General features: G+C 47.7%; 2 protein-coding genes across 2 annotated transcripts in view; one reads left to right on the forward strand and one right to left on the reverse strand.

Annotated features, from left to right (window-relative positions):
* The window catches only part of LOC308160752 (kelch-like protein 10), a gene marked incomplete at both ends in the record, with an annotated part of 125,048 nt that overhangs the window by 4,781 nt on the left and 97,016 nt on the right, over positions 1-23,251 (reverse strand). The gene's annotated exons all lie outside the window — the stretch shown is intronic.
* On the forward strand, positions 12,523-15,903 carry LOC308159638 (uncharacterized protein; the record flags this gene model as incomplete). Its single annotated transcript, XM_080533454.1, has 8 exons — positions 12,523-12,986; positions 13,512-13,647; positions 13,746-13,839; positions 14,047-14,129; positions 14,320-14,480; positions 14,672-14,723; positions 14,870-14,990; positions 15,321-15,903. 8 exons carry the CDS (start codon positions 12,523-12,525, stop codon positions 15,725-15,727), a joined length of 1,518 nt encoding a protein of 505 aa, XP_080389580.1. The 3' UTR covers positions 15,728-15,903.

A 23,251-nucleotide genomic window follows, 5' to 3' on the forward strand; every position in this document is an offset into this window, starting at 1 on the left:
CTTTTCCAGAATTCCTGGATGTTGTAACTGGAGAGAGTTGTTGCCAGGAGACACAGACTGTTGGAGGAACACTCGTGGTGCGTTCACGACATGTGTCTGAATTACCACTTTGAAATGTCTCATTTGGAAACTCGTTGTACAAAGATGATACCCGAGTTTCTGACTCAGAGGGTGTCAGAATCCACCAATGGGAAGCCTCGGTTACCTTTCACTCTGAGGTTCCAAGTCTCCGAGGTGTCATGACCTTAGACACCTCGCCCCCCCCCCCCCCCCCCCCCCCGTCTGGGAGACTCTGGTGTCAACGCAGCGTTACCACGGCGACCAGAACTGGTCACCCTGTGACGACACACAACGTTACCACGACGACCAGAGACACAGCCTCCTGAGAAGCAGTGAACCAGGAAGAGCTCCAGAGGGTCTCTGATATGTGCAAAGTATTCTAGTTCCATCCTCCTATCCCTATAAGTTCTTTATTGTTGCGATCATGTATACTCAATTCTTTTAAATGTTTAAATGACCAAATACTTGGAGAAGAAAAAAACGTCATTAAAAAGAATAATGTTGAAATGAGAATTTATGACTGGCAAAAGTTTATTTATTTTTGGGGGTTGTATCTGTGTTTGAACCACCTGTGTTTTCACACACAATCATTTCATTGGATGAGAAATATCTTGCCCCACCCCTCCCATGGTGACACATTAAGTGTGATAGCTGTCAGCCTGTCATGTGTCTCAGACATACATACATACATACATACATACATACATACATACATACATACATACATACATACATACATACATACATACATACATACATACATACATACATACATACATACATACATACATACATACATACATACATACATACATACAGACAGACAGACACAATGAGGTGATACAATGTGGACAGACTAGTTCATACAGGGGAGAGCTGTATCAGTGAGGAGCAAGACAGAGAGCTGAGCACTGATGTGGGAGACAGATCATAACCGTAAGTTGGTGTTTTTCATAGTTTTTCACTGTTTAATATGATTGGAATAAACTTGCATGCCTTTGTATCATCTCAAAAAATGATGTAGCCCTAACATACTACAGTAGCCAACTGTATGTGACCAGCCTGTTAAGAAAGCCTCAACCTGATTTTGTCCAGCTGACTGTGATCTAGTAGGTTCAACTACATGAGGCCCTAGATAATAATAGATAATAATGACTGTGTCTAGACTAGTCAACAGTCTTTACAAAGGTCACTATTGACCAATCAGCAGAGCTATAAGACTGACAGAAGACTGTTGAATACACTCCTCTATGAAGGGTCAATTAGTTGGTTTACTGTATGTCTTTTTTATGTAAAAATGGGCTTGTGTGATCAAAGTTAACTTTTAGGGTTATAGAGAGACATTGTAAATATCCCTTGTTAGCTTCAGGAGAGAGAGATACTGTATATACAGTATCAGCATACTTTCATGTCCCTTTCCTATGCTGTAGTTTCTCACTTCACAGTTTTTAACTTTGGTCTCCTTTAATGTGCTGCGTGTGTTCATTGTTCAGGTTTACAGCAAGAGGTCCTTTGAGGAGAGAGTGGAGGAGACCCCTGGCTCTAAAATGAGTCTCTCTGGGGAGAGAGAGGAGGGGACCACTGCCTCTAAAATTAGTCTCTCTGGGGATGTTGAAGCCATGGGGTAAGAGAAGAGTCTCTGGAGGGCATTTACCATGAAGATGATGATATTGATGATGATGATTATAGATACTTCATTCATAACCAGATTAATGTTAGACATAGGAATGTAGATGTACTGTAGTTCAATGCACACTGTATTTACTGTGTAAACTAGTCTCAGGGAGATCACACTGAACACCAAAGGCTCAAAGATGATAGATCAACATGTCATGATGCATTGTTACACAGATCAAGCTTCATACACTCAAACTCAAAGGTTTTGATGTTCCACTAAGATCAAGCCTACACACATGCAGTTGGACAGTGGTGTGTTTTCCCTGAGTTGTTGGATGTACAGATGTCCCCTCTCCCTTGTGTGCAGTGTGCAGGGTGTAGTGTGTAGTGTGCATGGTGTAGTGTGTAGTGGCAGTGTAGCTCTCGTGATGAGTAGCCCTGCCAGTCCAAATGGATGTCCTAATGGTAGAATCTTAGGTCATCCAGGGGAGAGATCCCCAGTTTGAGCCCTGCTGGTTACATCAATCCCACTCTGACCACCAGAGGGCAGCAGTGTATGCTCATAAGAGTTCGTCACATTGGGTATTTGAGCCATGATGCTGTACTTATCTTATTGAAGTTCTTGCAGTCCAAAGAGAACAAGACTGTGATGACAGAGGCAGGACACTAAGGGAGTCTTGAGGAGAGAAATACCCACTGTGTTGTAATCACACATGACCATGACCCATCTTCCACTAATAGCATAAAGAAGTAAATATGTTTCCATTGTCAGTTTTGCTTTGAAGCACACTTCCACTTCAACATGGTTTTGTTTCCCATTCTTTTAGAGGTAAAACGGATATGACCCCTTGAACTTTAATCATGTGTGGTATTTGACATTTTAGATTTAGGGTCTGCTTTTGAGTGTGTTCATTTTCATGTTTCACCTGAACTTTTTGAAATTGTCCTCCTGCTTCCTCCTGCTGTGAGAATAGCGCTCCATCACTTTGTCAATGATGTTGTCCCTTTTTCACACAAAACACACACGCACACACATGCATACGCGCGCGCACACACACACACACACACACACACACACACACACACGCACGCACACACACAGTAACACAGCTGTTATGAAACACACAAAATACATATCAATAATTTATACAGATGAGGTAGTTAGGTTTGGTTTGAGTTCAGAAACTCTGACCCTGGACCTTTTTAGATGCTTGTTTTGTTTTCATACAAATTGGATTTGACGTACTATGGGCATAAAGCAATAATGCTCAAAGGACATGATTGAAATGGTAAGATGTCAGGAAAGAAAGGCCTCTAGTCGCTGCCAGATAATGAAGTTGACCACACCAAGTCAATTCTGTGATGTAGGTGCAATAGCGACCACTGGCAGATTAGCCAGATCAGTCCAGTAATCTGCAACAGGGTTGACAATCATTTCAACATCTAACAATATATAAACAAATAAACAGGATAGTTACTGTCCTCCAAGATGGAGTCCCATTGACAATATCATTATCCGCACTCATAGTTCAGCAGCACATAACTGTACAGATGACATATTGCATTCAATACCCACTAGGGGGCAACAAAGTAACTTTTTAAATATAACCTTGATGCCTGATCTGTCTTGAATGTGGGGTTGAAATGGATAGCTAATCTACATGATTGTTGTGTAGCCCAATATGTGTATGCATCTTTCAAGGCAAACGATAACATTCGTCTTTTGTTTGGAGGGTATTTACATGTAGACGTCAGATATACACGTATTGATGGACATTAATGGGCATGGGCTTGCCCAGCAAAGTTAAGACATGATTGCAAACTAGCATTCAATTAAAGCCTCCCTTATACGTTCATTGTAGAAAAATTATTGTACCACCCGGCCTGATAGAAGCAATAAGAAAGACAGAAATGTTATGTGATTTCCATGGGCACTTGAAGGATTTATTTGGATGGTTTCTGTCTCTGCCCAGATGGACTGCAGTGGGCAGGACCGGGTCATGTAGGGATGGGGGGTAGATATGGTGTCAGACAGTAAGGATGCTATTGGAGGTGGACAGTTTGAGCTCCTCCCGGGGGTTCTGCAGGGTATCTCGCGGGGCAGCATACTCGAGCACATTGGGTAGTCCGTGCACCACACAGCAGCTAACGCCACTGCGGGGGATGCCCATGTCATGGGCGTCATGCCACTCATCTGTCTTCTCATCGTAGCACTCCACATTGCAGGTACCTGTGCCAGTGAAGCCGCCCACCACAAACAGAAGATCATCCACCACCTCGATGCCAAATTTGCTCCGTGGGTTCAACATGGTGGGAACTGCGCGCCAGGTGTTGGTCTGGGGATTGTAGCACTCTGCGTGTCGCAGACGGTTGGCTCCATCAAAGCCGCCCACCTAAGAGAGGATAGGAGAAATGTGGGTCAATAACAGAATATCAGAACTTGAGCATAGATTTATTGTGTATTTTTATGTAGGTCTCACCGCATAGACCTGCTCCCCATAGGCGATGACCCCCAACCCACAACGTCGTCTTCTCATGGGGGCGATCAGAGTCCATTGGTTGGTCTCAGGGTTGAAGCACTCTGCTGTACACAGCCACTCATTCCAATTCATACCACCACATATGTATACCTAGAGTTAAGGCAACTTGTAAATTCATCCATCCTGGCTTTTTAATAGATTCATTGTACAATAGTTATCAAGTTGTGTTCCAGGTACAGTTAGTCTTACCTATTCCACTTACCTTTCCAAAAAGTGTGGTGGCACTGGCATCACTTCTCTGCTCATGCATGGGTGAGATGAGTGTCCACTGGTCGGTCTCAGGCTCATAGCGCTCAGCAGTGTTGAGTCGCACATAGCCATTACAGCCGCCCATGGCGTAGATGCAGCCACCCAGCACAGCCACTCTGACCCAGCAGCGCCGTGAGTGCATGGGTGCCACTTGGTGCCAAGTGTGTGTGACTGGGTTGAACTTGCGCACACTACTGAAGTTGTCAACGTTGTCAAAGCCTCCCACGCAGTACACAAAACCATTAAGGTAGGCAGCACCGTGGTAGGCCCGTGTGCTCTCCTGAGTCACATTGACCCATCGGTCAGCCCGTGCATCATACGCCTCAATGCCATTGGTGGGGCTGCTACCACAACAACCACCGATGGCCAGTAAGATGGCATAGGGCAGGCGAGGGCGGGTCAGAGGGTTGCTGCTGTCAGAGCTGAACATGGCCTTCAGTGCGTTGATGATGATGGGCTTGCAGTCATCATTGGCTCTCACCAGTGGATTATTCTTCACATTGTTCATGAAGTAGTCTGCTGTCATCAAGGCCATGCGTACCTAAGCAAACAGACACAGACAGATATGGACACAGAATGCAGTCGGCAGCCTTTATGAAATGCATCAAACATTTACGTGTTACGTGTGTTGTCCAACTCTCAGTCACCTTAGGCAACAGCACCGAGATCTGGGCTTCGCGGTCTTGAGGAGAATGGCCAATCCAGCACAGGATGGCCTCAAACACTACATCTTCCTGCTTCACATTCAGGTCGTCCTTCTCAATGATGTCACGAAACTGCCACAGCGAGAGTTCTAGGAACTCCTCGGAGCTACGCACCATCTCCTTAAAGTGATGCAGGATGAAGAGAGAGGACCTGCGCCTCAGCTCATAGCAGGAGTAGAAGTCTGCAAACGTACAGATGCCAATGCAGTTCTCCGGGCACAGCTGGGCCTCTAGGTAGTCAGAGCAGGCTTGCACAATGCCCATGACAGAGAACTGATCTGCAGCCACCAGAAGCTGCTCCACATTCTCGTCAGTGACAGGCACAGAGCGTGTGTAGGCATACTCAATAATGAGACGCATCATGTCCGGTGACACACCAGGAATATTGTACACCCGCTTTTCTAGGTTGTTCCAGACAATTGTGAAGAGAGCTCTGTGGGTCAGGGTTTAGAGAGGAGGGATATGATGGTCAGGAATCATCCATATACTGTACCAGATTTTCTCAATACTCTTTTCAATACAGCACAGCAATATAATAAACACCCTCTGCAAGTATATGACAATATAAAGAGGGGTACACAAATATTATGAATCAATAGTTGCATGCTATCTTTTATAGAATGTATCATTGCTGCCACAAAGAACAATGTGTAAGCTCTTGTAGGATCTGGCTATTTTCTTCTGATTATCCTTTGGATCCATGCCAAGTGAATCCCTGCCATCCATCATGGCCACATTCCCACAAAGTTAAGACACTCACCGGAAATATGGACTGCAGCCGCAAAGGATATTCTTGTGTGCGTTGAAGTCGATGCCATTGACTTTAATCACCACGTCACAGAATTTTCCTTCCATCCTCTATCAAATTATGGTAAGTGTAGTGTCCTTGTTTTTCAATGAAAGACTACAATACGTTAAATGGAGTGGCCGACCAGAAACCACAAAGATCAAAATGTTCTGAGCCTTGACTGACTTACACTAATGTTAGCTAGCCAGATTCTAGCTAGACACATTATTTAGACACATAGAAAGACAAACTAAAACACTAGAACAACAGTCACATGAACAACTACAGGACAGTCTTGTCAGATACGGTAGCTAATCAGTTTCGTGTTTGTAAATATGTCGTGTTGCCATCTGTCAGTGGGTATCACCATAACAAGGCAGTCATCACCCTGCAATTACTAAGGGTAGAGGGTATTAGCGGGTAATAGAGGGTGGCTAATGCGCGGCTAATGTTAACAAGCTAACGGTTGATAATGCTAACGTTTAGGACGTTATCACATCATTTCAGTCAGTCTAACTTGATAACTAAGTTGATAGTCTCTTTTTATCAGCACAGCACGTTTCATACACGTTTCAATAACACTTAGCATCTCAGTAGAACTCACCGAGACGTTGCCTTCGGCAAATAGCAGCAGACTTGTAACTTCAGGGGCTACAGGTCTTTCAAGGTTCGGTGGATCTGGTTGGGGAAGATATTTCCTTTACTGAATATTTTAGAAAGCTATACTAGATTTACCGATAGTAACCACACACATATATTTTACTTACACGTGTTACTCCGTTCTCTGCCTCAACATACACCTGCTTCCAGTCACGGTAGATATTGATAGATATCGGCTGGCCAATAGAGGGCGCTAGGGCGCCGCCCCCACCTTCCAACGCAGCCCCACTTCGTAAAAGATTTTTTAAAAATAAACATTGTTTATTCATAAAATGCGGCTGATATTCTGTCGGCGCCTATCAGCATAAAAATCCTCCAATACAATAAACATTGTATCTGTGTGTGTGGAAAATTCACTGTGAAAATACATAACAGTGGCGTGCAGTCAGGTGAGGCAGGGTAGGCAGTGCTACCCTGCCTCACCCAGGCATTTAAGAAGGAAAAAGAATATCAGTTAAAATATTTTTTTATTAAAAATATATATATATATTTTACTCATTATTCTTAACTTTAATGTGTTAAAATGTTGTTAAAATAAAAATAAATGATGGAAAATGTGTTGTTTTAAAAATATAATGCATGCCCTGGCACCAGGAGAGTTTGCTCAGAGAGCAGACAGACCTGTATCCCTTCTCTCCTTCCCTTCCAAAACCCTTGAACGCGCGGCATCTAAACAACTGACTGACTATCTCCGGAAGATGGATCACTTAGACCCCCACCAATCCGGCTTCAAGGCTGGGCATTCCACTGAGACTGCGCTTCTTGCTGTCACGGAAGCCCTCCACTCTGCCCAAGCTTCCTCCCTCTCCTCTGTTCTCATTCTCCTTGACCTGTCTGCTGCCTTCGACACAGTCAATCACCAGATCCTTCTCTCCATCCTCTCAGACCTGGGCATCTCTGGCACCGCACACTCCTGGTTTTCTTCCTACCTGGCGGGCCGCTCCTACCAGGTGACCTGGAGAGAATCGCTATCTTCTCCACGAACCCTCTCCACTGGAGTACCCCAGGGTTCCGTCCTAGGGCCCCTACTCTTCTCCGTCTACACCAAGTCTCTTGGCTCGGTAATCTCTTCACATGGGCTCTCCTACCACAGCTACGCAGACGACACTCAACTCTTCCTGTCCTTCCCCCCGTCTGATGTACACGTGGCAACCCGTATCTCAGCATGTCTCGCTGACATTTCAACTTGTATGGCTGACCACCATCTCAAGCTCAATCTTAACAAGACCGAGCTCCTCTTCATCCCCGGGAAAGCCTGCCCTCTCCAAGACTTCTCCATCACAGTGGAGAACTCTACTGTAACCCCGTCCCTGACAGCCAAGAACCTTGGAGTGATCCTGGATAACCGACTATCCTGTGCGGAGAACATTGCAGCAACGGCTCGCTCCTGCAGATTCTTCCTCTACAACATCAGAAGGATACGACCATTCCTTACCAGAGAGGCAGCGCAACTCTTGACCCAGGCACTGGTCATCTCCCGCCTGGATTACTGCAATGTACTCCTGGCTGGGCTCCCCGCTTCAGCCATTAGACCTCTGCAGCTCATCCAGAATGCTGCTGCCCGGCTGGTATTCAACCTCCCCAAATAATCGCATGTCACCCTTCTCCTTTGCACCCTGCACTGGCTCCCGATAGCAGCTCGCATCAGATTCAAGACCCTGGTGCTTGCATACCAGGCAGCTAAAGGGACAGCCCCTGCCTACCTGAAGGAAATGGTAACCCCCCAAACCCCTGCCCGCTCACTCCGCTCCTCCACCTCGGCTGGCCAACTGGCCCCACCTCCTCTACACAGCAGTCGGGCTGCCCGATCACGTCTCTTCACAACACTGGCTCCCCGCTGGTGGAATGAGCTCCCCACGGCTGTCAGAACGGCAGAGTCACTACCCATCTTCCGTCGTAAACTGAAGACCCATCTCTTCAGGTTACATCTTAACTGCTCCTCCTGAGAAATCTTCTGACCCTCACCACTACGTCTCCTAAAGACACCTACTTTCCAGTCGACCCTCACCACTACGTCTCCTAAAGACACCCACTTTCCCCTCTACTGTGTCCCTAAGAACTTCTATTGCCCCCCTTGTACTGTTTCTCAGTTTCTCCAGTAAAAATAAATAAAAAATAAATAAATAAATAGAGTTCTAGTAGAAGGCGATAGGGAGAAGGTTTTTCCTTCTATCAGTGGCCCCCGGGCCCGAGCTAGATTACTCTTCCTGCAACGAATGGTGAATTGTTGACCATGTCTGACCATGTGTCAATCCTCCTGATCCCAGCCTACACTCCCATGGGGAAAAGTGCTCCCATCACCACTAAGACTGTCAGAGCCTGGCCAGCAGGGTCCGCTCCACTGCAGATCTGCCTGAATGACACCTCATGGCAGGAATATAAGCATGAGGACCTGGAACAGTTCACGTCGTCGGTTCTGAACCACATAGTGAACTGCACCAACTCAGCCACCGTGGACAAACGGGTCCGGGTCTACCCCAACACGAAGCCATGGATGACTGGGAAGGTCCAAAAACTGATCAAGGAGAGGGACAACGCCTTCTCAGGGAAGGGCACACTGCTGTACAGCACCACCAGGGCTAACCTAAAGCGCGGCATCCGGGAGGCCAAGGCAGACCACAGAGAGAAGATTGAGGAATGCTTCCTGAGCAACGACTCCAGGCGGGTGTGGCAGGGGGTTCAGCACATGACAAACTTCAGAGCCAACAGGCTCACAGCCGCGGAGGACGACCCCCTGCTGGCGGAAAAGCTGAACTCGTTCTACGCCCGGTTCGACGAGGGGCGAACGGAGGTAACCACAACACAAACACCACTCTCTCCAGCTCTCAGCAGCCTCACTCTCACAGAGCATGAAGTGAGACGCGTGCTGAAGGCGGTGGACCCCAGGAAAGCCTCAGGGCCGGATGGCGTCCTGGGACGGGTGCTGAGGGACTGCGCCGACCAGCTGGCCGGGGTTTTCACCAACATCTTCAACCAGTCCCTGTCCCAGGCCACCATCCCACCCTGCCTGAAAACCTCAACTATCATCCCAGTCCCGAAGAAAAGCACGGTGAGCTGCCTAAACGACTACCGCCCAGTGGCACTCACACCAATCATCATGAAGTGCTTCGAGAAACTAGTCCGGGCCCACATAGTCACACGCCTCCCGCCCAACCTGGATCCATACCAGTTCGCCTACAGAGCCCACAGGTCCACAGAGGACACCATCGCGACGACTCTCCACTCCACTCTATCCCACCTGGAGAGGGGAAACAGCTACGCGAGACTGCTCTTTGTGGACTTCAGCTCTGCCTTCAACACCATCCTTCCAGACAGGCTAGTGACCAAACTACTAGACCTGGGACTATCACACTCTATATGTGCATGGATCAAGGACTTCCTGTCTGACCGCCCCCAGAGGGTGCGGGTGGGCTCCCACACCTCCACAGCCCTCAGACTCAGCACTGGGTCCCCCCAGGGCTGCGTGCTAAGCCCCATCCTCTACAACCTCTACACCTACGACTTCACCCCCGTCCACCCCAGCAACTCCATCGTAAAGTTTGCAGACGACACCACCGTGGTGGGCTGCATCTCGGGGGGGGACGAGGCGGCGTACAGGGATGAGGTAGAGCAGCTGAGCAACCTGCTGCTGAACCAGTCAAAGACCCAGGAAATCATTGTGGACTTCAGGAGGAAAAAATCTGAGGTCCAGCCCCTGCTCGTCGATGGAGGGAGCGTGGAGAGAGTCTCAACCCTCCGATTCCTGGGGGTGCACATACAGGATGACCTGTCCTGGAAGAACAACACAGCAGCCATCATCAAGAAGGCACAACAGCGGCTCTTCTTCCTGAGAGTCCTCAGGAAAGACCACATCGGACAGGAGATGCTGGTGGCCTTCTACCGCTGCGCAGTGGAGAGCATCCTCACCTACTGCATCTGCATCTGGTTCTCCAGCTGCACAGCCGCAGAGAGGAATGCGCTACAGAGAGTCGTGAGATCGGCCCAGAAGATCACCGGCGCCCCCCTCCCCTCTCTGGAAGAGCTGTACAACACACGCTGCCTCAGGAAGGCCTCCAAGATCTCCAGAGACCCATCCCACCCTGGGTACGAACACTTTGCTCGGCTGCCCTCGAACAGGCGGTTTAGGACCATGTTCGCAAGGACAAACAGACTGAAGCTCAGCTTCTACCCCAGGGCCATTGAGGCCCTGAACACAGCAAAGACCTAGGTTCTAGGCCCTGGACAATCTAGACAAATTGATGGCAGCTACTAGATTGAAATCAAGTGTAATACTGAAACACAACTGTGTACATTTCAAACCTGCAAACTGCGACACTTTAAATGAATGTGCAATAACACTATGTGCAATATGACAACCCTAGGGTACATAAGGTTCAGAGAATAGGAAATGTTAGAATAGGTATAGCATAGCATAGAGTACAGCCCAGTGTTTTATTTGTATAGTATAGTATAGTGGATAGTGTACATAGCCTTTATTTTATGTAAACCAGCTCTTTTCCCTTCTTGGTTTTAGTTTTTTTTTCCTAGCACCAGGGGAGCCCCCCCCCCCCCAAATGTCGTTGTTTGGTACCTGTACTATATCAATGACAATAAAGACCATTCATTCATTCATTCATGCTTAGTATTCAAATGTATTGATTGTAAGTCGCTTTGGAATAAGGCGTCTGCTAAATGCCAAAAATGTCAATGTAAATGTCAAAGTGCTTTAATCATTATATAATCATCATTTAATTATTTAGTCATTATTTAGTCAAGGCAATATTAAAAAGATCGGTTTTTAGTCTTGAACATATTTGCTGAAGTTGCATCCCTAATGTAAACTGGCAGTGCATTCCACAATTTGGGTGCATGAAATGAGAATGCAGCCTCACCAAATCTCTTCTTTTGTACATGTGGTACACAGAGAAAACCACCGTCAGAAGACCTGAGAGCTCTATTGGGCTGATATGCTAACAAAAGGTCTTTCAGATATTCTGGTGCTGTGCCACCATGGTTGTAAAGTTTGAGACCACACTGCACTTATCCACACGAGGGCGCTGTTACACCACGTAAATCAGTACCCGGTGTGCGAGGTCATGTGACGAGGTTTTAAAAGCCTTTCTGCGCATAGGCGGAAAAACACCAGAAACGTGTTGCCGACTGTGAGAACGTGGTATCCCCGGAGCTGCTACTGGATCACATGTAAGTCCGTCTATGTGTATGTCCTGTGCTCTCTGAACATTACGATCTTAGCAGTAGTGCACAGCATTTGACTCGCTAGTTCTGATTATATATGACACGATTCTACAATTACTGCCAGAATGATGTTAGATAGCTGGCTGACCTGGCTAAGTTAGCCGGGCAGTCGTTCATTGTCTGGGTGAGTGAGTGTTTAACAAGGCCATGAGGATTTGAGATCTAGTGTTAGCAGTAAGAGTTAGTTGTTACTTGCTAATAGCAGCACGTGTTATTTTAGCTCAGTAAATGATGATGATGATGATGATGTTGTTGATGTGATGATGATGGTGGTGGTGATGGTGATGGCGACCTCGATGCGATATATACCCAGCTGTGTTAGATGTTAGTGTTTTGTGGTGTACCGAAGCCTATCGATTGTGACAGTGGTCTAGCTAGGTCTATCTCTCGATACTGTCATCTTGCTGAACACCGAATCATTGTAAATCCTCCCCTTGCCCCCCTACTCCTTAGCCACTCCTGCAGACCTACTGTAGCTACGTTCGAGAGGACTGCCTAAGGCCATGCAATAACAATAGGGTGACATGTACAATGTAACTGTCATCGTGAAGATTAATGCTTATGCCTGCATGTGTCTTCACAGATCTACCTAAGAGTGTTGAAGCTGAGTAGTAACGAGGGGTCTGTTTGGACATTGAGCATATCTCTCACCTCTGCGGGGTCACCCACCATGGAGGAACACCGTCCAGATGACCAACCGCAGCTTGTGACTCCGGCCCTGGTCGCTGAGAGTAGGACAGAGGCACAGGACAGAAGCCAGGAAGACCCCACTATCACCAGTCCCCTCGGCGGGGGACCTAACGACACAGACCGCTCAGAGAAGGACGGCTGTGAGAACGGAAACGCAAAGGAAGACAAGCTCCAGCAGAACATGGAGGAGGAGGAGGAGGAGGAGGAGGCGGCGGCGACGCCTCAGGGGGGAGGAACGGAACTGGTACCGGTAACGGGAGCAGTGGAGGACATGGAGGTGACGGTGGCGCAGCAGGTGGAGAACCTCAACGTGGTGTCCGGCTTCGAGGCCGTGGCGTCGGGTCACACGAACACACACACTGGCGCTGAGCTGCTTCCTCGGGTGCTGCTGCAGCTCAGAGACAGTGTGTGTGACGGGGAGGAGAGCAGCTCCTCATCAGACAGGTACACACACACACACACACACGCATGATACCACAGTACAGTTACATTTTTGGCATTTAGCAGACGCCTTTAATCGAAAGCGACTTACAACAAATACATTTAAGTGAATCATCTATCCAACAGTCATCATAAGAAAAAGTAGGCTAATCTATGCTAGGACCAGGGGCTGTTGGCAGTTACAATGCTAGAAGTAGAACTAGAATTAAGAAATGTTTTTAAAAATGATTAGCAATTTATTTACAGTAGAGGGGATGGGAGAGGTCTTAGGAGAGACAGTTAAGGTGTAGCCTGAAGAGATGGGTCTTCAGTCTACAGTGGAAGATAGGTAGCAGTCCTGACAGCAGTGGGCAGCTCGTTCCACTAGCGGGGCACCAGGACAGCTACACACACACACACACACAGTGTTTTACCACATCTTCTAGAGCACTCCACATGTTTCACTGTGCAGAATGTGCAATAGAAAAAAGGAATGTGAATAACACTCTTCATCTCCTCTCCTTTGTTTTTTTTATTTTACCTTCCCAGTGACTCCTCCTCTTCCTCTTCCTGTGTGACGTTAGCTGCAGTGCTGGGCCAGGCTGACGATGATGATGACGATGAGGGCTTCAGCCAAGGAAAGAAGTCTATTCCCATTAAAACCCTGGATGAGGTCCTCCCAGAGGTGAGGGCAGGGGTGAATGTGTGTGTCTGCTTTCATCGTGTGTGCGTTTGCCTGTGTTTTATAACCCCAAGTTGTCTAACCTGTGTTTGTGTATATAGGAGTTGCCTGCTGTCGAGGAGATGACTATCATTCTTCCAGAAAATGCTGAGCTGCAGCCAATCGGAACAGTCTCTAGCATCATCGAGCAACTTGGTAAGTTGGAGTTTAAGGCGCAGTGCGTTAGATTTGAATTGATTTTCAGAATGAAAGATGGGAAGCCTTCCTCCCGTAGAACAAATTGCATAGGCAATTTATTTTGTATTGCCAGTCTCTACAATACCCCTACTCTGAGGAACCCCCTAGGAACCCCCCAACTCCCTTATTAATGTGTATGTGTGCTTGTGTGTGTTTTCCCCACAGTAATCATTCAGTCGTTGAAGGGCACCCCGCCTCTCAGAGATGACAGCGTTATCTTCAACTCTGATAGGCTGGCCATGGGCAAGGTAGGGCGGGCTTGGAAACGGGGGGGATGGGGTGGACAGAAAAATACAGGAAGAGGCGGAGCTCATCGTGTGAATAATCGTTCTCTCTCTCTCTTTCTTTCTCTCTCTCTCTCTCTCTCTCTCTCTCTCTCTCTCTCTCTCTCTCTCTCTCTCTCTCTCTCTCTCTCTCTCTCTTTCTTTCTCTCTCTAGGTGTTTGAGGTGTTTGGGCCAGTATGTAGCCCATTCTATGTGTTGAGGTTTAACTCTAAAGACCACATCACAGAGAAGGGCCTGAGTCTGAACCAGACTATGTTCTACACTCCCACCATCACTGACTACACAGACTACATCTTCGTAGAGCAGCTCAAATAGTGAGTATACATGTATACACATAAACACACTCACTCACTCTTTCTTTCTCTCTGTCTCCCCCCCCCCCCCCCCCCCCCCTCGCTCTCTCAGCATCTGAGAAATGGGATGATGTAGTGGGGTGGGTGCTTGGCCTAAGTGTTTAGTTTGTTTGTCCTCAGACTCTTTATGTAGTGTGTGTTTTGTGTTTCAGTTTGAAAGGATCTGACGCGTCCTGGAAGAATGACCAAGAACCCCCCCCAGAGGTGAGCAGCTCACACGCACACACACACTCATCTCTCTCACATCTCTCCACACCACACACACACACACACACACACACACACACACACACACATTGAATTACCATTCAGTTAATACAACGTTATTATGCTGTTCATGGCCTGTCTAGGCAGTGGAGTTCAGTGATGATGAGGATGAGCAGATGGCCAAGAGGAAGAAGAACAAGAAGAAAACCCTGAAGAGAGCGCAGAGAGTCGACTCCAACCAATCAAATCAACCCAGTCAACCCAGTAAGTCAAATGGAATCGAATTCAACCAAAAAAGTTAACATGCGTGTGGATGTGTGTGTTTAAATGATGGGAAATGAAGCCTCCTGTTTCAGCCAAATTGTATAGTGAAGTTTCATCACAGCTTTTCATCAAGCTTTTAAAACTAAGTGTGCATTAGTGACATCTGCTGATCAGCAGTAGTTACAGAAGCCATGTATAGCAGATCACCCAGGTTGACTCCTGTAAAAAAAAAAAAAAAAAAAAGGATTTAAAATGTTATTATATTAAGTATGTGGCAGTTGTGCTGGTACCTTGTGTGTGGGTGTTTTCTTACCTCTCTCTTTCCTTCAGATGCCGGTTTCCATGGCCAAACACCGAACCCCGAGAGGTTTTTGCAGCAGGGCCCCCCACCCCAGCGTGAAAACTGGGGTCCCCCACCCCAACATGCAGGGGGGAACTTCTACAAACAGCCTGGCCCCCCCAGACACCCAAACAGACACCAATACCAGCACCAACCCCAATACCAACCCCAGCACCAACACCAATATCAACCTCAATACCAACACCAATACCAACACCAACCTCCTCATCACTTCCTCCCCCCACCTTGCCCCTACCCTTCCACCTTCGGTGACTACAGTGCCCCCCTTATGGGCGTCCCCTGGCCCACTCAACCCTACCACACCCTCCCTTTCTCACACCTTCCCCCTCCACCACCGCCTCCCCCACCTCCCGCAAGCCCCCATCACCCTCAGTGAGACACACACACACACACACACACACACACACACACGTACTGTATGCTCCACCTGTCTGAAATGACCATGAATTGTGTCATTTTGAACCACATTCATTTCTTATGAAGCCTTATAGTTACGGCAGCAATGAAAGCTCTACCGTACTAGTATGACATAATCTCAATGTTTGTCTTTGTTCACCACAACCGTAGTGTGACCAGATGTCACTTCCCTTCATCAAAAATGAAATAAACATATATTTTACTAACCATAATCAGTGGAAAATTGGTCTTTTATTTCATGCAACTTTATGGATAGCCTAATGCTTAATAAAGCCTTAATGCTTTTGGCAGCCCATAATCAAATATTAGCCCAAGTGCAGTACAGTGTGTGAATCATTTCTTTTTGGATGGTTCCAGAGGGAATCAAACCCCAACCGTGGTCTGCCAACTGAACCCTTGACTCCTGCCAGGTGAGGTGAGGTCTAGCCAGCAGGTATCTCGCCTTAAACCTTTTCTGATCCAACGGACCCACAGGTGGATCCGAAGTGATATAAAGAGCTCACCTCGATCAATTCTCTTCATCGATATCACATTTTTTTTTCACAACTTTGCATGCTATACGATGCCACCATTTTGTTTCCGAGACGGTAAACACGGCCGAAGTCACTTCCAGTTTTCTCCAACTGGAGAATGTGTCATGTCCGGTTTCAACGCCGAATTTCCATACCATTGGTCGGCTAACCCCAAAAAAATAAAAAAAAATCGGATACATGAGAAAGGTCAAATGGCACAGATGGTGCCAAAATATCTCCAAATGGCCTAAACATATAGGTGTCCACCTAAACATACCTGTACTAAAACAGGTACAAAGTTGCATTTGCTCACATTACTAGCATCAACTTTGGCACAAGTACTAATAAGACCCTGGAGTACTGATTCCTAGATGATTTGGGCTTGTGTAACAGAGTTGGGAATATATGTTTAGTTGTGGTGAATGTAGATGAGTTTCGCCGTGCTTTGAGCAGCCCTGGTTGTTGTTGGAGCCCCCCTTTGGAGTTTGGGTGTACTGCAGGTCTGCACGTTCTTTTGTCCTTCTCTTGTTGCCGTACTTGCGGTGGTGCCAGAACGAAGCCGCCATCTTAATGGGTATGTGCGTGATGTGAAATGCTCCTCGTGTTTTGTTGTTTGTATGGAGAATCTTGTAATGTAGGGTGAAGGTGTTGGTGTAGTACTGTGCTGTTTGTTTTTACATGTATTGTGATGATGTGATGTATTGTGATGATGTGAAACAGAACATTTATTGTATGTTGTTTTGAACGTGCAGATTCACAAGCAGACCAGAGAAGAATTGTGTTCTATATGTCTTCTCTGCAGGTATGTCGCTCCACATGTTGTTTGTAATTGTTATTTGTAATGTTTGAGGGAAGTTTGTGTTCTTTCTGTGAACAAATTGTCCTGATGTGAAATGTACATAGACGGTGGCCAGAACGAAGCCGCCATCTTAATGGATTCACAAGCAGACCAGAGAAGAATTGTGTTCTATATGTCTTCTCTGCAGGTCAAATAAAAGGATTGATTGAAAGAAGTTTGGCTGTTTGACTATCGTTACACTGGTGCCGTGACCCGGATCTCAAGATCAGCTGAACGCCGATCTCCGTGGATGCTGCGTGGATGCCAGGTCTTAGTGTGATAGATCAAGTGTGGTCAGAGTATTATAGTAAATGGTCATTCAGTCTGAGGTCTGTGATTATATCAGTTTAAAAAGTGCTTTGATTGTTTTGGTTTTTATGTCCTGCTGTAACTTTATATTTTTTTTTAAACATTATTATTATTATTATTTTTTTCATTCAGTAATATTACACAACGCAAGTCTGTACCACTATGGCTCAGAGGCCAGGTTTTAATGATGAGATTTTTGCCAGTCCAGTGTTGCCTATGGGGAGGGGTGCATGGGGGGCATGTCAGAGCAGAGCAGACAGTGCTGTCATAGACATTGACATTGACAGTGCTGTCAATAGTAGGGAGGTGGGGTGTTCCCAGTTGTTTACTGACAGTGGTAGAGGCACAGGGTCAGGTCAGGACCCAGGTTGTGCTGCTGTCGGACAGTTTACAGGGGAGGCTCCTCCCACATCCACACCCAGTGTTAATGACACTGAAGCTCTTCATCACCTTTCAGACATGATGGGTCAGCTAGGTGCTCAGATTGGCGAGTCCATTGTAACCAAGTTAATTTCAGCTGGTGTAGTTCACTCAAGTAGTATGAGCAGTGCACACCTCAACTGCACATCGCCTCCAGATCCTGTAACTGATCCTAATGTTGTTAGACAGGAGGTTCCGCGCGTTACTGTGAATGTAAAATCAGACAGGGAACCACCAATGTTCCGAGGTGATAGTTCTGATAAGTGTTCAGTCCAGGACTGGATTGACATGTCTAAAGCTTATCTGAGAAAGCAGAAATGTCCAATGCATGAACAGGCTGAGGAGATACTGGCAAGGCTGATGGGTAAGGCAAAGGATGTCGTGAGGGTTGGGTTGCGTAGCGATCAGACACTTGATGTGAAGCAGAACCCTGATCTCATCTATGATATCCTTCTCAAGTACTTCAGTGATGTGTCATCATGCCTCCCGTTGTCAGATTTCTATGCCACTCTACCCAGACCCAATGAGAACCCTGTAGACTACTGGTTGAGGATCAACAAAGCAGCTGATGTAGCTGGTGAGGGCCTTCGCAGACAAGGTAGGAGGATGGAGAACATAGGTGAAGAGGTAGCACGGATGTTTGTCAGGCATTGCCCGGACTCTGGACTATCCCGTATTCTGGAATGCAAGGCTATTGAGGAGTGGAGCTCACGAGACATACAGTTGAAGATTGATAATTACCAGAGAGAGCTGAGAGCCTCTGGCAGGACCGGTAGTTCTGTGCCATTGAAGAGCCATGCCACCGCCCTCCACACTGTGCAGTCTCATCCAGAGCCTTCGATTCAGTCTGTGTCTGAGCAGTGTTCCACCCAGTACCCCCCTGCTCCTGCCCATAGTCCAGTGTACCACACACAGTGTCTGCCTTCTACCCTCATTCCTTCCCAGGACCATGCTTTAGGCCAGCTTCCGTGCCCCTCCTCCGCGACTGCTGTGGCCCAGAACACTCAGCAATCTGAAGACAGGATTCTTGCTCGCATTATGGAGAGGCTGGAGCAGATGATGGGGAAAGTGCAGCAGCGTGACAGTGCTCCTCGTGGCGGAAGATACCAGGGTGGCGCCCGTGAGAAGGCCTGCCGAGTCTGTGATGACAGTAGACACACTACCATCTCACACTGCATGTCAGAGAGGCTGTGCTTTGTCTGTTTAGCCCCAGGTCACACAAAAGTTGAGTGTCCCACCAGGTCGTCCCGAGCACCTCAGCCTCAGGGAAACTAGGTGGCCTGTATTCAGAGGGAGAAAGTATAGGTCGCCAAGTAAACTCCCATTGTGAGGACGAATCTAGTGCTGAGACAGTGTATATAGCTCTCAAAAGCTCAAGTGATAACTCTGAAGATATTGTTTATCAGAATACGCATACAATTAGTGGTAGTGACAGCCTTTTCTACACACCTGTGACAGTTGGTAATACAGTGACTCTAAATGCTATGCTAGACAGTGGGTCTATGGCTTGTACAATGAGTAAGACGGCAGAGGGAAAGCTTAGAGAGGTTGGAGTTGCTACAGAGCATAACCAGTTCAGTTCAAATGTGGTGCTTGTTGGCTGTGGTGGTCGCCGTGTCAAGCCTGAGTCAGCTTTCAACGTGGAAATGGAGGTGTATGGCTGTAGGATTATGGTTCCCACTCTGGTAGTTGAAGGCCAGCATGATGAGTTGATACTAGGCACCAATGTTATTAAATATATCCTCCGGCAGTATAAGCAAAGTGATGGCTACTGGAAGGCTGTGTCTACGCCCTGTCCTGCTGGCGATCCAGAATCTGAACAGTTTCTCTCGATGCTCGCTGGTCTGAACCGTTGGCGAGGTGACGTCATACCTGACAAGATAGGCACAGTCAGGTGCAACTCAGCCGTGTGTCTTGAGCCTGGTCGGGAGTACCTGATGTGGGGCAAGCTACCCAAGTCCACTATTGTGTCTCCTGGTAGCGCTGTGATGACAGAGCCCACATCGTGTCGCTCAGCTCCAAGAGGGGTTCTGGTGGCCAGAGTTGTTACTCCTTTGTGGGGAGACGGATGGGTTCCATTGAAGCTGATCAACTCGTCCGACAGGCCCGTCTTGGTAAGACGCAATGCTAAATTGGCCGACGTCTTCTCCTGCATTGCGCTCGAGGACATGGATGAGACCGGACCTGCTGAGGTCCCACTACTCAGTTGCTGTCAAGTAACCCCGTCCAGTGAAAATGCGGCCCGCACTGTTGATGAGGAACTGAAGTACATGGGATTGAGTGGGCTCGACATACACTCCTGTGACGTGTCTGAACAGTGTAGAAGCAAGATGGCTGACCTGGTTGTGCGCTACAAGGACATCTTCTCACGCCATCACCTGGATTGTGGAGAGGCAAAGGGCTTCATACATCGCATTCACCTCTCAGATCACAGGCCATTCCGGCTCCCATTCAGACGAGTGCCCCCCAGTCAGTATCAGAAGTTGCGCCAAGTACTGAGTGAGATGGAGGAGAAAGATATAATCAGGAAGTCAACCAGTGAATATGCATCTCCGTTGGTTCTTGTATGGAAAAAGAACGGAGATCTCCGTATCTGTACAGACTTTCGCTGGCTGAACAAGAGGACCCTGAAGGATGCTCACCCTCTCCCTCACCAGGCCGACTGCTTAGCTGCACTTGGAGGTAACTCCTTGTTTAGTACTATGGATCTAACCTCAGGGTTTTATAACATGCCACTACACGAGGATGACAGAAAGTACTCTGCCTTTACAACACCTATGGGCTTGTATGAGTATAATCGCCTCCCGCAGGGCCTCTGTAATAGTCCTGGGAGCTTCATGCGTATGATGACTAGCATTTTCGGAGACCAGAACTATCTGAGCTTACTGGTTTATCTGGATGATTTATTGGTGTACGCCCCTGATGAGAGGACAGCTCTGGAACGCTTGGAGATGGTGTTCAGTAGACTGCGTGGTCATAACCTGAAATTGGCCCCCAAGAAGTGTTTTTTTCTCCGGAAATCCGTCAAATTCCTCGGCCACATAATTAATGACAACGGTGTGTTGACTGATCCCAGCAAAGTTGAGAGCATCGCAAAGATGACAAGTGCTGACCTGATGGAAGCGGACGGTGTAACCCCCTCACAGAAACGAATCAGATCTTTCTTGGGGATGATCAATTATTACCAGCACTTTGTGCCTAGCTTCTCCGCTATTGCAAAGCCTCTCTTCTCTCTGTTGACGGGCCAGAAGAGAAAAGGGAAGGTGAAACAGTCCAAACAAAGGTCACAAAGCAGGAAGTTGAAGGTTACTGACTGGACCCCCGAAACGGAGCAGGCTTTCCAGAAGCTGAAAACGGCGCTGGTTGAGACGGCTGTCCTGGCTCACCCTGATTTCAGCCGTCCCTTCATGCTGTCAACGGACGCGTCCCTTGATGGCATCGGTGCTGTCCTGTCGCAGATCCAAGAGGGTGAAGACCGAGCGAGGCCAATCGCATTCGCCAGCAAGTCCCTCTCTCAGTCTCAGAGAAACTACCCAGCCCATCGGTTGGAATTCCTAGCCTTGAAGTGGAGTGTCTGTGACAAGTTTAGCCATTGGTTGAAGGGGCATGATTTCACTGTTTGGACGGACAATAATCCATTGACTCATATCATGACGAAGCCCAAGCTGGACTGCTGCGAGCAACGATGGGTGGCTAAGTTAGCGAGCTATAACTTCGACATCAAGTACGTGCCAGGCCCACAGAATGTTGTCGCTGATGCCTTGAGTCGTGTGCCTTTCGTCAAGCAGAGAGTCAGTCACAGATTACTTGAAGAGCCCTACAAGAATCTCCTCTCCGAAGTCCAGGATGTGTCGAGTGCTTCTGTACAGGACGCCTTCCGGTCGTCCAATGATAGTGGTGACACTCCACGCCAGGCAGAGAGTTACGCTCAAAGTGTCCCATCACCTCTGCATGTCCACGCTCAGTCTATGGAGATGGATGAAGTGTCTGTTGTTCTACAGTCATATGACGATCTGTGGGAGGTCGGAGCAAGAACGCGTGCTGTAGCAGTCTTGCACCATTTGCCTCAGTTAGTCCCAGGTGGTCAGGACTCACTTCCTGCTTACAGTGAGAAGGAACTCCGGGATGAACAGCTCAGAGACAGAACTCTCTCTCGAGTCTTGTACTATGTGGAGAGACATCGGAGACCCTCCAGGAGAGAGAGAGATAAGGAATCAGTCACAGTCATGAGGTACCTGAAGCACTGGGAGAAACTTGTTGTGAGCAATGGGATACTCTACAGAGTCTCGAGGGATCAAGTCGTGAAGTCAAAACGCCGCCAGTATGTGGTTCCTGAGTCTAAGAAAGTTGAAGTTCTGAGAGGTGTTCATGACCATGCCGGCCATCAAGGTCAGTTCAGGAGTCTTGGCTTGGCCAGACAGAGGTTCTTCTGGCTCAACCTCGACAGAGACGTAAGAGACTACGTCCGTAACTGCCAGCGGTGTATTGTCAGTAAGACTGTTGAACCTGCTGCGAGGGCGCCTTTGCAGAGTATCACATCAACCAGGCCACTTCAGCTGGTTTGCATTGATTTCTGGTCAGCGGAGGACTCAAGGAACAAGTCAGTTGATGTGTTAGTTGTTACTGACCATTTTACAAGAATGGCCCAGGCATTCCCCTGCAAAGATCAGTCAGCCAAACAGGTGGCGAGAGTTCTATGGGACAAGTTCTTCTGCGTCTTTGGGTTCCCAGAACGTATCCACAGCGACCAGGGAGCTAGCTTCGAGAGTCAACTAGTGAGTGAGCTGCTCAGAGTCTCCGGTGTCAGAAAGTCGCACACAACCCCGTATCACCCGATGGGTAACGGTAGTGTGGAACGTTTCAATAGAACTCTCGGTAACATGATCCGAGCGCTTGAACCAGAGGCAAAAATCAACTGGCCGAGGCGTTTGCAAACTCTGACGTTCATGTACAATAGCACAGCGCATGAGTCAACTGGCTATGCACCTTTCTATCTGATGTTTGGGCGTACTCCTCGTCTCCCTGTCGATATACTCTTCCGGACAGTCCTGAATGATCCAGCTGTGGTCAGCTACGACAAGTATGTGATGTCTCTCACGAAGGATCTGAGAGAAGCTATGGTCATAGCCCAGGAACATGTCATAAAAGAACAGCACCGTCACACAGAGCTCTACAACAGACGAGTGAAAGGGCCCACCATTGACGTCGGAGACCGTGTGCTGTTGGCGAACAAGAGAGAGAGAGGAAAGAGAAAGGTGGCTGACCGTTGGGAGTCTACTGTATATACTGTGGTGGATAGGAACTCTGAGACTCACACATATAGGATACAAGACACTGTCACTGGACGAGAGAAGGTAGTCCACCGTAATCTATTGTTGTTGGTGAACTTTCTGCCGGTGTATGA

Source organism: Nansenia antarctica, assembly GCF_963989245.1.
Source record: "Nansenia antarctica genome assembly, chromosome: 6".
In the NCBI taxonomy this organism is placed as follows: domain Eukaryota; kingdom Metazoa; phylum Chordata; class Actinopteri; order Argentiniformes; family Microstomatidae; genus Nansenia; species Nansenia antarctica.